The sequence below is a fragment of the Tinamus guttatus genome, unplaced genomic scaffold (genome assembly GCF_059628265.1).
Source record: "Tinamus guttatus ecotype Peru unplaced genomic scaffold, ASM5962826v1 Tinamus_guttatus_pri_ptg000509l, whole genome shotgun sequence".
NCBI lineage: Eukaryota > Metazoa > Chordata > Aves > Tinamiformes > Tinamidae > Tinamus > Tinamus guttatus.
Window position 1 is genome coordinate 1,576,170 of NW_028289043.1, and position 15,712 is coordinate 1,591,881.

General features: G+C 44.9%; 1 protein-coding gene across 1 annotated transcript; it reads left to right on the forward strand.

Annotated features, from left to right (window-relative positions):
* The first annotated feature begins 3,993 nt into the window (after nucleotides 1-3,993).
* Nucleotides 3,994-7,187, forward strand: CLDN12 (claudin 12). Its single transcript, XM_010218732.2, has 2 exons — nucleotides 3,994-4,059; nucleotides 6,289-7,187. Exon 2 carries the CDS (start codon nucleotides 6,316-6,318, stop codon nucleotides 7,051-7,053), a length of 738 nt encoding a protein of 245 aa, XP_010217034.1. The 5' UTR covers nucleotides 3,994-4,059; nucleotides 6,289-6,315; the 3' UTR covers nucleotides 7,054-7,187.
* The last annotated feature ends 8,525 nt before the right edge of the window (nucleotides 7,188-15,712 follow it).

The window sequence follows — 15,712 nt, forward strand, 5'->3', positions numbered from 1 at the left end:
TAATTTGACAATTATAACGTGTTATTAATGTGACAAAATAGTAAATTATAAAAGGTTCATAGTAGAAAATTATATAGGTTTGTTAGACTGGTATAGGACTTGCATACAAGTTTTAATGTCATACACAAATGAGAAGAACAAATGATTGAAACAAAGCCAATCAGGCTATAATTTCAGCTGTAGAAAAGCTGAAAGAGCTTCAGGAATAGGAGGAGGAGGTGATTTGTGCTCCTGGCATGACCTGACAGTGCAAAGATCTGATGCAGCTGCAGCAGTATCATACATGTGCTTGTCTGCAGGCTTCCCTGTGAAGTAACGTTCTCAACATGCATAGAGAAAGTGCTAAAATAGGAATAAATGCCAAGGTATAGTAAACAAGGAAAATAACCTGGTATTTTTTTGGGGGGGTAGGTGTCCATAGCACAAAGGACAGCTGTTTTATATAGAATTCTACAGTGAAACTGAATTTCCGAAGTAATGAAAAAAATACAGGCAAGTGGCAGCCAAAGTTAGTGCAAGCTGTGCTGAAACAAAGGCAAATTAAGGAAAAGCTGTACATGTGTAATGTGTGAGAAGGAAGGCTAAGGGGAAAAAGAGGCTGATGGAGAATCAAGGGTAGGGGTAAGTCATGCTTGCGTTATCTTTTAAAAGTCTGCAGAAGTGGCCTAAATTAATGAATTCAAATACTTTAATGAATTCAAATACTGCAAGTATTTGCTATTCTATAGGGGAGGAAAAAAAAAAAAAAGAAAAGAAACAAAACCTTGAAATTTCTAAAGCCTGTGTAGTTAAAAGAAGCATTCTGCCTAGCAGCTTTGAGATAATATCCAGCTTAAGATAATGAAAGTAGCTCAGTTTAATACATATAGATAAAAAGCTGTTGTAGGCTTCAAACCTGTTGCATCTAACTTCATTTTGTGTTTTGTTTTGTTTTTCCTCTGTCGCTGCTGCTGCTGCTGCATTTTCAGCAGAGCTGGGGCTGGTGTGAAAGATGTGTGGAAAACAGCAGCTTCCTCGGAGAGGGCTGTCTGCGCAGTTGTCACACTGCTTCGGGTGTCACAGCACACAAATGCAGCTCGTTTCAAGCCATAGGTGGGTCAGCGTTACTGAGGGGGACTCCTATGCGCTTATGTAGAGAATAAGCTGTGAACTTGTCACCCGCACGCGAGCCCCGGCAGAATGTTCCTACATGTAGCGCAAAGCCCCTCCAGGAGCCATGACGTTTTCATTGACCCCGAGTTGTGTTTGATGAGAGTGTTGTTGGAAGCAGAAATGTGAAGGGGAAGGAGGTGAGTTACCTAGAAGAGAGTTAAAGGAGGGGAGGTTCTGTCAGCGCACTCAGGTAAATTGTTCCAAAGCTGCCGGCCGAGCTCACTGAAAAGCATCAAGAGGAGCTTTTTGTAATGCCCCAAAGTGCCTGTGGAGAGAAGCACCGGGGCAAAATTTAGAAGCGCGCGAGGGGTTTATTTTAAAGGAGTTTATTTTAAATGAAAGTTTGTTTCCAAGCGAGGAGTTTACTTTATTCTAAACCAGAAGGTTCCCCCGCCCCAGCTCGGCCCGGGCGCCGCGCTCCCCGCGGGCCGGGGGCGGCCGCAGGGCACGCTGGGAGCGGCGGCTGCGCAGGCGCGGCGGGGGCGCCGGGCCCCGCTCCCACAACCCCCCGCGCAGGCCGCGGCCTCCGGGGAGCGCGGGGAGGCGCCGCCGCCGCGGGGGACGGAGCGGAGCGGAGCGGGGCAGACGGGCGGCCATGGAGCCGGGCGCCGAAGGAGCCTCGCTGCGCGCCCCCGCGCCCTGACGCCAGGCGAGTGGCCGCGGCGGCCGCGCAGCTCCGTCCAAGCGGCGGCTGTTCGCGGCGGCCGTTGGTGCGGGGGGGCCGGGGACGCTCGCGGTGTGTGGGGGGGTTATTTTCAGCCTCAGCTTCAGCCCTGCGCTGCCTTGCTGCCCGGCCGCTTCCATTGCCAGCCGCGTTGCCGCTCTCTCCTCCGCGCTGCCGGGCCGGAGCGCCGGTTCCGGTCGGGGTTTAACTTGCGGTAGGGTTTTCCTAGAACTTGGAGCCGTGCGGTTGGGGCTTCTAGAGAAAACGGATAGGCTGGCGTCGCTTAATCTCTGTCTGTTATTTCCTGACATCTTGAAACCTAGGGCAGCTGTTAGTCTCGTATTTCTCGTGGTCACCTATCCAGAATTCCTAAGAACTATTTAAATTAACTCATATTGCTGTTCTTGAAAATGTTTTTTTGAGAGTGATTACTTGTAAATTCCCTTGTTGTGACCTCAGTCCTGCAGAGCTTTGCACAACAGCAGCTATTGCCATATCACAGTTTGACCAGTTGTGGATCTGTGAATTGGAAGCTGTGATAAAATCTGTCCCTGAAGCAGGCCCTTTAATTAGCATGGACAGGATGCAGGGGGAGGCTCAGGTGAGACACCTCTCCTGGACAGGGTGCACCCTCTTCCCTTGGAAGTGGCCCCGGTTCTTGGCTGCTCAATTCCAGAATGACAGAGTATGAGCCGAGAGGCAGCAGAACTCTGTGTCCACAGGAAAGGAGGCCTTCTGCGTTGGGTAGTGTAGGATACCCTATGCTTTCTGTGTGTATCAGCAGGAGGTGGCCCTGGGTTTGCATGGTTTGGTGGGAGGGACCCACGGGCTTGGCAGGGCTTGCTTGGTGACAGGTATGTTTGCAAGTGGCAGCCCTCTGCTTATGGTTGTCATTAAGTGTTGTGGCCTGTATTTTGGGTGTGAGCTTCCCCAGGAGACTTCCTGGGTTTATCCTAGACCGGGTTGCTGTGGAACGTCACGGAAGGCTTGAAAACTGCTCAGAAATGTCACTGGGTAAAGGCAGCCGCTCCCATGTGTGCAGTGTTTCTCTGTTTGAGTCCCGTTCTGGCTGCTGCTTCTCCTCTGGATGCAGGCGGATTTGCTGGCTGACTTTTGCAGCCCTGCGCAGCTTGCCCAGGTTGTAGCCTTCCCTCATAGCGGTCTGGGCTGGTTGTTTAACCTGGCACTTGCAGTCAAGTGCAATGCTTGAGCTGATCAGCACTGTTTCTGTGTCTTGAGTGCAATAGCGTTTATCTTGGAGGACCACAGACTTGGAAATTTACTTTTCCATGTAATGAGAAATTTGGGTTGCATAAGGATAGTGCTCTTGAAAGAGCTCTTGAAATGGTTGGCTAAAAGAATTTCTCTAATATTGCACCCCAGGAGATACATGTGTATTAATGTTATGATATTTCAGGGTTTGATAAAAGGGAATTGGAGTGATTCAGTGTATTGTCTTCTGTGTGGCTGTATTTCAGCTGATGCAACTGAGGCAGTACCTCTTCCTACTTGACATAAGGACGTTCCTCTAGGTCTGACCCTGTCCAGGAGAGACTGTCCTGACCTGCAGAGCTCTCTTCACACCTCAGTGGTGCTCAGGGGTGATGTGTGGGTGGGAAGGATCCCTTTCCTTTCCCTGAAAAAGTTGCACAGCTCTGGAAAAGGAATCACTTATAGGCTAGCCGGTACTTCTTGCTTTTATGCTTCTTCTCCACCCACAGATTTGATGGAAAGAGGAGAGTGTAGAGAACCACCATCCATATAAACAGCTTTGGAGTCTGTGGGTTTTTCTCTCTGTCAAGAAAAATAACTGTAACTTCCATCCTTTCTTGCCCCATCGAGTAATGTCTTTATATGGAACTTGTTGTTATCCATGAAAAATTAAGGCTGTCAACATCTCTGGGCCTTGAAATACCCATAGAAAAACACCCTTGTTATATCTGTTGCACTAAGATAGAGATGGATAAGTAAAAAAGGAGAGTTCTCAAAAGATGAGGCGGCAGTTTGGCTTTTGCTTTTTAAATAAAAGAAGAAATTGTAGAAAGGTGTTGGAGTTGGCCTACTGGGAACGTATCCGGAATTCCTTATTTCTAAACTGTAATGTAAACGCTGTTGCTGGAAAACTGCATGAAATGAATGAAATGTTGACCTTCTCTTTTTTTTTTCTATTTCCTAGATCCAGGAATACATTTTTCCTCTTCCTATAAGTTGCTAAATTTTCTCTTGATTTGAACACCCCATTGGTGAGTACAGCAGACCTGTCCCTACAACAATTATTTCCTTCTGTCAGGATTCTGTAACTGAAGCTGTAACTGCAGTTATAAAGGTAGTGGTATTTGCATGGTGGGGAGCATACCTGCAGCTTTGTTTTTCCTTGATACTCTCTGGTGGGAGGATGAGCTATTTTCTCTGACTTCCCCTTCTGACCCCACAAGAAGTACCCATAATACTTCCATTATAAAAAAAGGTTAAAAAAAATCTTGGTGCATCTGTTCAGTTTTTTATCCCCTACTATTGCAAATGGATCCGTAGAAGCAGTTTCTGGTCAGTCATGTGCTTATTTCAGCCTCTTCTGCTAGGAATTTCCATCTTTGACTACATCCTCTTTGCATGGAAGTTATATCCAGCAAAATCCCTGGCAAAGGGAAACTTTTTATGGAAGAGCAAAAAGATCAAGCCTAAGAACAACAAAATTTGATGCTGAGTTAGGTTTACCTGCTCAGGTGTATCTGTTGTAGTTTCATTTCTTTGCAGATTATTTGCTTTGACCTTATTGAAGCTGAGATTAAGCATAATATTAAATGACTTATAATGGAAATAATTATTGGGTACCTCTACTCAGGGGGCATCCTAGTAACAACCTGCAAAGGTTCCTGCTGTGTTGCTTGCCCATGCTTTTTTTTTTTTCTTTTTTTTTTTTTTTCCAAATATACAGTTTTTGATGAATAACATGCATTTTCATTATGGATGTGGTTGTAATTATTTCTTTGCAGATACACTTCTTTAAAAGCAGGCATGAGCAGAGATGAAAGTTAACCTGCAGCCAAATGCTGCAGCCATTTTTAAGGATCAGAAAGGATAAAAATAAAGTCCTTGTTTCTTATGAAACAACTTTGTTTTTATTTATTTGCCTATAAAACAATAAAATGCCGGCTTGGTGTATAGCTTGATGGTGGTTGTAGCCTGCTTCCAAAATATATGGAAATTCTTCACTCCTCATCATTCCTCCAGGAATTCACATTTGCAAGTGTAGGAAGGTAGTAGGGAGTCTGATTTGAGTTTCCCTTTGATTGCAACTGTGTCTGTAATAGTACTGCTTTTTTTTTTTTTTTTTTTTTTTAATTTCACGAGCAAGTGGTAGGGTTTCAGCCTGTTTTACTACTGATGTCTGAAAAATTATTTTGTGACTCTGGAAAAATAATCATGATCTATTGAAAACTCTTCCTAATCATTATACCAGGTCTTTATGTCCTGGTGACTTTCAGTTTGAAATTTCAAAGTGGAGGGATTGCAGGGGGGTTGTTTGTTTGTTTTTGGTACTGTAGCTTTTAGTGCCCTGTTTCACGTACATTCCAGGGCAGATGCCAAGTACCTACTGTGTAGGTACTTGGTAGACTGCTTTAAAGACTTTCAAATTATACAAATTCACAAACTAATTGTATTTTTTTTTAAGAAGACTCATCTTTGAAACTGTTACCCAGGATCTCTGCATATGTTTCTACTATGCTCAAATAGGAAGCTGTGCTGGATACAAAGACAGTAGTTATAGTGAAAAGGAAGGGGTTATTTGACCCTTCCTCTGAAGAGGACAATATAGGAGCTGAAAAGCCATCTGTTTTCTGAAATTGCTTATGTGATTGGACAGCTGCTTTTCAAAGGCAGAACAAGTGTGGAGGAAATTTTAATTGTTTTTTTTTAAAAAAAATCATATAATGTGTTGCATGGTGGCTTCTCCACTAACTTGCAGTTCTCATCAACACTTTGGCCTATGTGAAATGTGGTACCTGCCTTGTTCCCCCTTGCTTGGATGGCAGGATGGTAGGAGTGAATGCACACTCCACGTCTTGGTACGGAATGGAAGCTGCCTTCTGAGGAGAGATGGGCTTGTTGAATCGCCCTGACTCGGAGATGCACCTTCTCCATACCAACTGTAAAAGTCTGTGCAGGGACACAAGCCAAAAGGTTGTGGAGAACAAGGAGCACAATGAAGTGCTCCTTGTTTGAACTGAACACAGTGAATTTAGCAGTCTGGCAGCTTGAGCAGCCATAACCATCTGTGAAATAACCTGAAATTCCATTATAGTGAGAACTTCTTGGTGTTAGAACACAGGTGTGGAAGAAGGTGTCAAATAGTTCCTGCCTGCCGGCTGGGCCACACAAGTTTACTAGAGTGGCACAGTTGTAAACTGACTGTAGTCAGGCCTATGTCCATAAAATAAGATGCATTCATTTTAGAAATGATTCTTTTCCAGTTGCAGAAGGCGTCTCCCTGGGCAGGCATGGGCTGCCGGGATGTTCACGCAGCCACGGTGCTGGCCTTCCTCAGCGGAACAGCCTCAGTAGCGGGGCTCCTCGCGGCCGTTCTGCTGCCCAACTGGAGGCAAATGCGGCTGTACACGTTCAACAAGAACGAGAAGAATGTGACAGTTTACACTGGCCTCTGGATCAAGTGCGCCCGCTTCGACGGGAGCAGGGACTGCGTGATCTACGACCCGCAGTGGTACACGGCGGTCGATCAGCTGGACCTGCGCGTTCTGCAGTTCGCCCTCCCGCTGAGCATGGGCACCGCTGTCTCCGCGCTCTTTCTCTGCCTCGTTGGCATGTGCAACACGGCATTTGTGTCGAGCGTGCCAAACCTCAAACTAGCCAGGTGCCTCGTGAACAGCGCGGGCTGCCACCTCGTGGCTGGCCTCCTGTTCCTGCTCGCGTGCGCCATTTGTCTCACGCCGTCTGTCTGGGTCATCTTTTATAACAACTATCTGAACAGAAAGTATGAGCCTGTCTTTAGCTTTGACGTCTCTGTATTTATTGCTATTGCCAGTGCGGGTGGCCTGTTTTTCACTTCCATTATGCTGTTTCTGTGGTATTGTGCATGTAAAAGCTCCCCTTCCCCTTTCTGGCAGCCCCTCTACCCGCACGCCCCCAGCATGCACAGCTACGCCGCCCAGCCGTACTCCGCGCGCTCCCGCCTCTCCGCCATAGAGATCGACATTCCTGTCGTGACACACGCCTCCTAAGAAGACAGAGGCTCGGAAGCTGAGGTCTTGTGCTCGTTCAAACAGTGAAAATTGCAGGCTTGGTTCTCTCTACTGCCTTGCGCTGCGTTTAATCTTCTCTAAGGTCCAATTCCTGAGGGCGCAAAGCAATGGAGAACTGACATTTTTCCGACATTCCTTCCCAAGCAACTTTTTCTTTTCTTGAGCTCACTACAGACAAAACTACTGCTAGTGCTGTGACAGTGCACTAGCAATAGTCTCCTTTCATGCAAGCTGTTTTGCACGTCTGTTTTTCCGTTTGTTGAGGTCAAAGTGGATTTGAGCCTCTTTCTGACTTTAATAAGCTGTTACTAGATCCCCATCCAATTGTAGGAACTGCAAACATAGACCCTTGTACCCATGTGTTACCTAAATCCTGTGGAGCTGGGTGTAGGGGGTTACTAAGTTTCTTGTTGCAGATGAGAAAATAACTTAGTCTAGTGTAAAGGGTATGATCCTTTAGCTAGAGCAGAAAGGAGAGTAGGAAGGAGTTTACAAAGTCTTTATCTAGACATGTGCAATTTAAGATGTGACGTCTGTAAAGGGTATTTGGCCGATTAATTCTGTTCCATAGCAGTGTTCCTTGTTTTGCACTGTACACATAAAAAGCCGCCTGACTTGTGAACTTCTGCTGTAGAATTAGTGTCAAATTACCCTTTAATTTCAAAGTAGCAATCAAACTTGGAAATGAGATTGATTGATTTAACTAATCATGCTCCTCTATACCGTAATTAGCATTTTCTGAATTACTGGAGGCTGGAAACTTTTCTTCCATGATTTTTTTTTTCTCTAGTGTGTATTTTTTTAATAAGTTGCCAAATACAATAGATCTATTTTGTGATTTTTTTAAAAAAAAGAACGAACATTACATGTATTTAAAGTTTTTGCTTAAAAGCTTGAATATTTTTATTTGAAAGCCATCTTCAAGTAGAGCAGGCCTAAAATTAAAAATGTTTTAAGTTCTGGAGAGAGATGTCATTCACATTACAAAATAGGTTAGGAAAGCCATGAAGATTTTTCAAGACTGTGAAACAATGTTTTGCAAACTGTGATAATCCAGGAGGGAGATTATAACCCTGGGGAGAGAGATTTTAAGTCTGGATGTTTTATGTATCTACAGCTAGCAATGAACCTGTGTAGCTTTCCACAGTGGATGCTTATAGGAAGTTTTATAGCCAGCGGACTGTCGGACTTTTCGTGCTGTAGCTTAAATTACTTGTTCACTTTCAAACTGAGCTATTTATTTATTTTTCCTCTTCTCTCTATGCTGCCACCTCACAACTAGAAAAATGTTTGTCACTCTTATTTTCTGTAACATGAGGTTCTTGATTATTTGTGAGCTTCACTTTCTCACCTTACAAAGGTGAGAAAAGGTTATATATTCCCAATCAGGGATGTCTTAAAAGCATTTTTCTCTCTTAAAATGCAGGGCAGGTCACTGCTAAGGGTCAAGGTCCATCCATATTGCCATTGAAGCTAATGGGAAATCTGGAAAATTATGACAGGAAGCTGCAGAGTTATAATTTAGGCAAATATTTGACTTGCTCAGCTTTTGGTGAACTGAGATCTTGTGGCTAAGGTGACATTCCAGTAAGGAAAGTTATTTGGATGACTGTTATTTTGGAATTTGTTGGATATTTAGATCTAAGTAATCCTAGAGCAAATTTGCTTTACTAAAAATCATAGTAGTTTAATTCCCACTCCACAAACTCATTCCAAGCTCTGAAATTCCATTCATTTCCTCTCCACGCATGCAGGGACAATGTCGTTCTGGTGCAATCTGTCTGATTGTAATTACAGGAACTGCCTTGTCCTAACTGGCAGCCTCAGACCTCAGGAGGCCGGTGGGGAGAAGTCCACGGCTCTCCTCAGCTCCCAGCAGAGTCAGGAGAGAGCCCAGCCTTCCTTTTAATCAACTCCTGATCGTGTGCAATCGTAATATGTATGAAACTGTGCAAGGCCACTTTTTTTTTTCTCCCAAACTGAGTTCTGCTTTACAGTTATTGCCTAACCATAGGTACTGTTAGCTCTTGCTGCCCGTGCCCCGCATGCTCTGTAAGGCCAAAGCAAAGGGATCATTGGTTCATAATTTCACATCACCATCCTTCCAGTCTGTCTCTTCTTCTGTGTGCCTTAATTCAGCTAGAGTTGGCCAGTAAATGTGATTCTGTAGCCACTGTCATGTGTGCGTTTGGAACCTGACTGTAGTGTTTCCTCACTTGGGAGGGATGATGCATACATACAATGTATACAGTACCTTTAAAAGGACTTGAATCTTCAACATCTTCAGCAGCTGGGAAACCCAATTTAGAGTATTTTCTATGGAGAGTAAGTGCAGCCAGTATTTTGTTCTGAATAGTTTAAATAGCAGATGTGTCTGATAGCTCTTTTGCATTCTGAATTTGATTTTTATGCACTAGATTTTCAATTAGTATATGCTGCTGCTTAAGCTGATAACGTGTTGCTTTGAAAACAGTGTTTCTTCAAAAGTGTGAAATGAGCCCGAGCTGCGGAGAACGGGGATCCACAAACTTGGGGATCCCCAAGTGTGGAGATCTGAGATTCCAGTGGCGCTTTCGGCTCAGGTCGTCGTTACCAAAAGACTGTGGCCGCGTCGCCCCTCGGTGCAGGCGGGCGGCCGAGCGGCGGCACTGAGCCCTGCGCCACCGCAGCCTTCCCTGGCGAAGGTCCGTCCTGTGCCAGGGGAGCAGCAGCCCTTGCTGCCGGCCGGAGGGGGACGGTTGTGCCCTGCCTGTGCCTGCAGCAGGGAGCAGCCGCTGCTCTGCGCGTTCGCCCTGCGGCACGGCAGGACTTTAACCTGCAGCTCGCGCGGGCAGAGGTCGGCTGCTCTGCGGTTATGGAAGGCTGCGTATTTTTTCAAGTAATTCCTGACCAGCTTTTTCGGTTGTGTTTGATGTGCATTCTTTTTATGTCAAATGGAAAATAAGTATTTTTAATAAATCCTGTTCTCATACAGCTGTAGTTTGTTTCTACTCTTTTTTGTAGAAAACAGTAATGATGAGAATATGACAAAGTTTACCTATTTTGGTAAAACTTTACCTGTTTGGCATTGATCTCCAGGGCTGTCAAAATGTGTTTGATCTTAACAGGTTCAAACATATGTTATATTGCATTTTAACTTCATAATTTTACAGTGTTACTGCTTTAAAAAAAAAAAAAAGCTACCTTTTGACATCTTGACTCTTACTTATCATTTCCCTTTACTTCACTATAAACTAGTCTTAAAAGCTAGGATTTTTTTTTTTCTCCTTAGAAGGGAGATGAGTCATTTCCCTTAATCCAGATGATACTTCTCTCTGTACAGGACCTGAAGGCTGGCCAGAGGCCTGATCTGGTTCAGCCCCGCACTATGGTGGGGAAAAGAAGAACAGATCAGCTCTCTCCTAGGCTGGTAAGGTGGTTGGATGTGTGTGAGGCTTTCCCAGGAAAGGGAGGGGTGGCATTTGACCAAAACCAGGATTCTCCTTCCTCTCTGTCTGCAGGGCAGCTGTGCTGCCCCTTGGAGAATATGCTGCAACCTTCATGTGAAGGTTGTCCAGGTGTCCCAGGGAGACGTAACAGTCCAGACCCGCAGTCAGGATGTTGGGTTGTGCTGCTCCTGACAAGTAAAATTCACCAAATGGTCACTGAAATAAACCTCTTGGTACCTCAGCGTTAAGAATCAGGCGTTCTCTTTATTGCAGTGCTGGATGCTCGGTGGGCAGCTCCACCTCTCATGCATCCTGTATCTTGCCTTGGCCAGGGCTTATATCCCCCTGCTGCATACATAGGCATTAAATTTCCCGGGATGATCATACATATTCATGCTATTTCCTGGAACTAATTACAGTATGTCCCACCCGCACACACATGCGCCCCCTGTCCCTTTGGGGGGCCCAGGGGCTGGTCTTCAGGTGTCCTTTCTGTGAACTCCTGCAGCTTCTCTCCATTTATGGTCTCATTTTGGCTCGATTTGGCCACATTGCCCAGTTTCAGACAGTTCCTTGAAGATGCCGTGGTCCTTATTGACTGGTGTCTGCTGTTTTGTCTGCGCTCCTTCGGGATGTACCAGCAGCAGCTGCAAAAAATGTCCTTGGGTGCATTCTTGTGTGAGGCCCCTTATAACAGCGTTATGGTGCCTGTGGTACCGAGCCTGTTTCCACACTTAGATTTAAACTTTAATTTTAAAACTTGAATTTAGTTCTGCTGAACGGAAGATTCAGCTGCATACAGTGTATTCACTTTGCCTCTGGCAGCCTGTTATCTGCCTGGCAAAGCCCACACACACCTGCAGTACGAAGCAAGGGGCAATGAGCTGGGTGCTAATGTAAAAACCAGAATCCAAAGGACTCCAGAGGCCCTCCAGGCTCCTGCTACGGCTGCTCATTAGCACAGTGAGGCTAGTGGGGCTTCCAGTAGGTTTTTGGCAGCTGCCGCTGGGTCGCAGAGCTCACAATTTGCAATGGGACGTTGGTCCCAGGGAGTCTGCATGTTCCTTCGCGGTGCCTCCATCGGCCCAGGGGTTGTGAGCAGCCCGAATTCCTCGATCTCGGAGCCCCTGCCCGGGGACCCGCAGGTTTCCCAGGCTCCCAGCACTAATCTGCCGAGAGCTCCTGTAGGAGTTACCCTGCAAACACTGGCCAGGGTTTGCCTGGACTAGATTTTACTGCTTATGAAAAGATTCATACACAGTTGCTTTAACTCACAGAAGAACCCAGAAATTTCTCACTATATAGATAAAACATAATTTGATGAGATGTGCTGATGTGCACACACTGAAGTATCATGATTTCTGGGTCGGTGCTGGGAATTACATTTTCCAAAGCTATTTGTACCAGTGTTTTGTGTTTTATTTTCTTACTGATAATCCTCTACTGCAGCAATCTAACACATTTCTTTGGTTTATCTGTGCATAGCTATCACATTTTCCTCCTAACAAGGGTAAGCACAGATGCTTAATGGATGACAACTCTTAAACTTTTCTATAAGGCTTCAAGGGGTTATTGTATTTCCTGACACTATTATCCCTGTCCAGCCACCACCTGCGTTTTGTGTCCTGCTGGGTGAGTAATTGCAACTGAACAAAGAGAGAATGCAGCAAATGACAGAAATTCCCTTCCCGTTGTCACAGGCACGGAAGAAAAGCAGCTTGGATATCAGGTTTAAATCAAAGGTTATCTGGTTGTTATGGGCTCTGCCACCCTGTGCTTACAAAGGAGGCACAGGCAGGTTGTCTGGGCAGGGTGCCCAGTTCCTGTAATGCTGTTACTCGCTGCCTCCAATAACACAAGGGAGTCTATATTTATTGTAAATGCCAATAACGTGATGGTCAATACAAACTTCTCTGTGATGTGTACTGAAAGGCTGCATTCCTATTTTTAAATCTGGGAATTTTACTGCATGTGGAAGGAATATATATATATATATTTTCCCTGACATGATGTAGGACTGATTTTGTATAAAAATGCTCACAGGTAACTAGATAGAGATACAACTACTTCTTAGTTACTCTGACATAAGGGAAAGGGGAGGGGAAGACAGATCAAAGTTACAGCAGGACGTTTTAGTATTAGGATTTTTTAATTACGCAGTTGATTCGGGGAACAAATTGTTGTACTATCAGTTTATATTGAAAGTAATCGGAAGAGGTAAGTAAGGTAGGTTTGAAATGACTGTAGCGCTGACATGTAACATCCTAAACCAAACCCTGAGCCCACTGCATTGGGGAGAAAAGCTAAAACGGGTGTGATGGTAAATATACAGTATCAGGAATAAGATCCAGTGTCTGACTGAAGCAATATGTTAACTAACTCATATGATATAGACTGTGAAATGCTGAGGGAAAATCTGGTTCCCTTACAATTTGGAAAAATGTCTAAATGAGGCAGCTGTTGGGTAAACATTTTCCCAGTACTTCGGCATTAAGTTGTTAGTTGATCTTTACCAGTTTTAACAAAAGGAATCTGCCAGATTTTAGATAAGGTCTGTCATATGAGAGCCAAGCAGTATATTCCAAGCCAACAACTTAATCGAGTGGAGATCCTATGCTGGCAATGGAGCAGGACCCTCCTTTCCGAGTGTGGTCAGTGTTGTTCCTGCCCACCCCAGCTGGGTGTAAGAGCTGGGTCTGTGCTCACACCCCCGTGCTCTGAAGTCAGTAGCTCCCTGGAGGTCCAGGAGCCGCTCAGCTAGTCTGGCTTGAGACCAGGCTCCTCACAAGCTTCACAGCAGAGCTCCTGACTAACTGCTGCAGGAAATCTTCACCTACAGATTTCGGACTTTTCTGAAGACTTCCCCAGGCAACTCCCAATGTATCAAGACCAATTTCCATGTCTAAATGTGCTGATTCACATCCTGGGAGGAGAATCCGGCCATTCCCAACATTCCCCAGGTGGCTTATGCCGTAGGACTGACCAGGCTGCACATACATAAAATACATCTAAGTAGTCAGTAGAAATGATTCCTGCAGATGCAGAAATGGTTCCACAGGGCCATTTTCTGTACATAGATAATATAGGGTTTTTTTTTTTAATGTAGTTTAAGATAACCTGTAGCAACGGGCAATGTGTGTGCTGAAGCAGTCACGCTGGAGCACAAGGCAGCTGGATTTAAGAAGGGAGCAGAAGAGCAGCCGGGGAGCCTCACCTGACCAAGCTGAGACACCTCTTGTTGTTCCAATAGCATTCAGCTGATCGTACCTGCATTATTATGACCATTAAATGGCTAACTTAATCGATAGTTTATCTCAATGTTTATCTGAAACTTTGGCCATTATGTTTGCAGAAGAATTGCAAAACCTCAAACGAGGAATATCGCCTCCTCTCTACCCTGCATTGCTCTAATCCCCGCAAATACCTGCTCAGAGGACTGCAGCTTATCTGTGCTTGACCTCACATGTTATTTTCTTGCATGACTTCAGTGAAACTGTAATATGACATGCATTTAAACTTGTATTGCTACTGAAGGAAAGAGGTCCCTCTTCCTTCCCAGGGTATTAGTCCTCTCCCCACAACTCCTCCCTGCTCTGCTAGCACCAGACTTTGGTCACCTGCACAGCAGCACTGATCGAGCTGAAACATTCTCAGCTGCATCAGCTCACTGCAGGCCTGCAGAAATGTTTGTGTTCATACAGCACTCCGTGTGTGTCGCATACAAGAATAGGCATTCAGAACGAGGGAAGCAAAAAATACCTTTTGCAGGGACACTGCTGACCTAAACATACATCTACCATAACCTGAAGGTACCTTTGTCCTCCACTGAACGATGGGATGGGAGGAAAGGGCTTTTAGCAGAGCACAATTGCATAAGCCAAACATAGCAAGGAAAATGGAGCACAACGAAGAGTGACACTCTAATCACTTCCTTGAAGTATTTACTCACATTACAGCCAGGTGAACTTAACTGAGGGCAGCGAGGTAACATTGTCATTAAGGGCATCTGCTGAACACACAAAGATTTGGCAACTGATATTTCAGCTTTGAGCTTGTTAGCATTGTTAATGAAAAATAAAGCAATTAAGCAAAGACAAGACGTCTTCATCAGCCAAACCCATCCTCTGTTCAGCTACCCAGCGAGTGACTCCTGCAGCCGCCCTGTCACAGGGAGGCGGTGGCTGCAGATGGGGCACGGGGCCCTGCCGAGCGCTGCTGCGGGAAACGCCGATGCGGAGCCCCATGTCCCAAACCCCAGGCACAGCTGCAGATCTGACGGAAACGTCCGTGACGCGAACCCACGAATAGAAAAAGCAAAATCTGGTTAGGTCCCGAGGTGTTTGTTTTTTCTTTTCAACTTAATATGCCTTCTTAATATACTCGGCTTTTTCCCACCCCAGTTTCTTGATAGGAGATCACTTTTTCATGTCTCTGTACAATATTTCCTGTGATTTTATATCTGCTGAGGGAGTAGTTACCTGATCAAGAAAGAATGTGATTCATTATTATAGGTTTAGCAATTGTGAGAAATGACAGGAGCTGTTTAGAAATTACATTAATGTTTTTGTCCCCCTAAGGAACAACAAAGCTACATCAGAAAAGATGGAGGAAACCATACTTCCAAAGAGATCTCATCAATTCTCTGATTTCCACCTCTCCCATACTTTTTGCTGCAGCTAGAAGGTACTTCCTTTAGAATTACCAAGCTAGAAGCAACTTAGTGCAAAGTTACAAGCTCTGGCTTGGAATTTGAGCTGTTTTATGATCAGTCATTCTTCACAGCATTCATAAAACTACCTGAAGCTAACATATAAAACCACAGCTTGAGGACTTGCACTCTGCTTCCAGAATAATTCAGTGTCTGAATTAAAGTTATATGCAATAATGCAATACAACACAACTTTTACAAAATAGGGGAAAAAAAAAAAAGAAAGACTGAGAACAGCTATATAAAGTCATACCAAATGGCACTTTCCGCTTAGTATCTTGCCTGAAATGGCAGTCAGCCACAGATGCCTAAGATCACCACAGTAAGGCAAACAGATAGTTCCCTTCCTTAGCACACAGCTTCTGGCAGGGCAGGTCAGGGATCTTCTAAACCAGAGGTGGTATCTCACTATTTAATAACTCTTGATAGACATATTCAGGGAATAAAAGTCTAATCTTTTGGGGCTATTATAAACTTTTACTGCCCCTAACATCCAGAGACA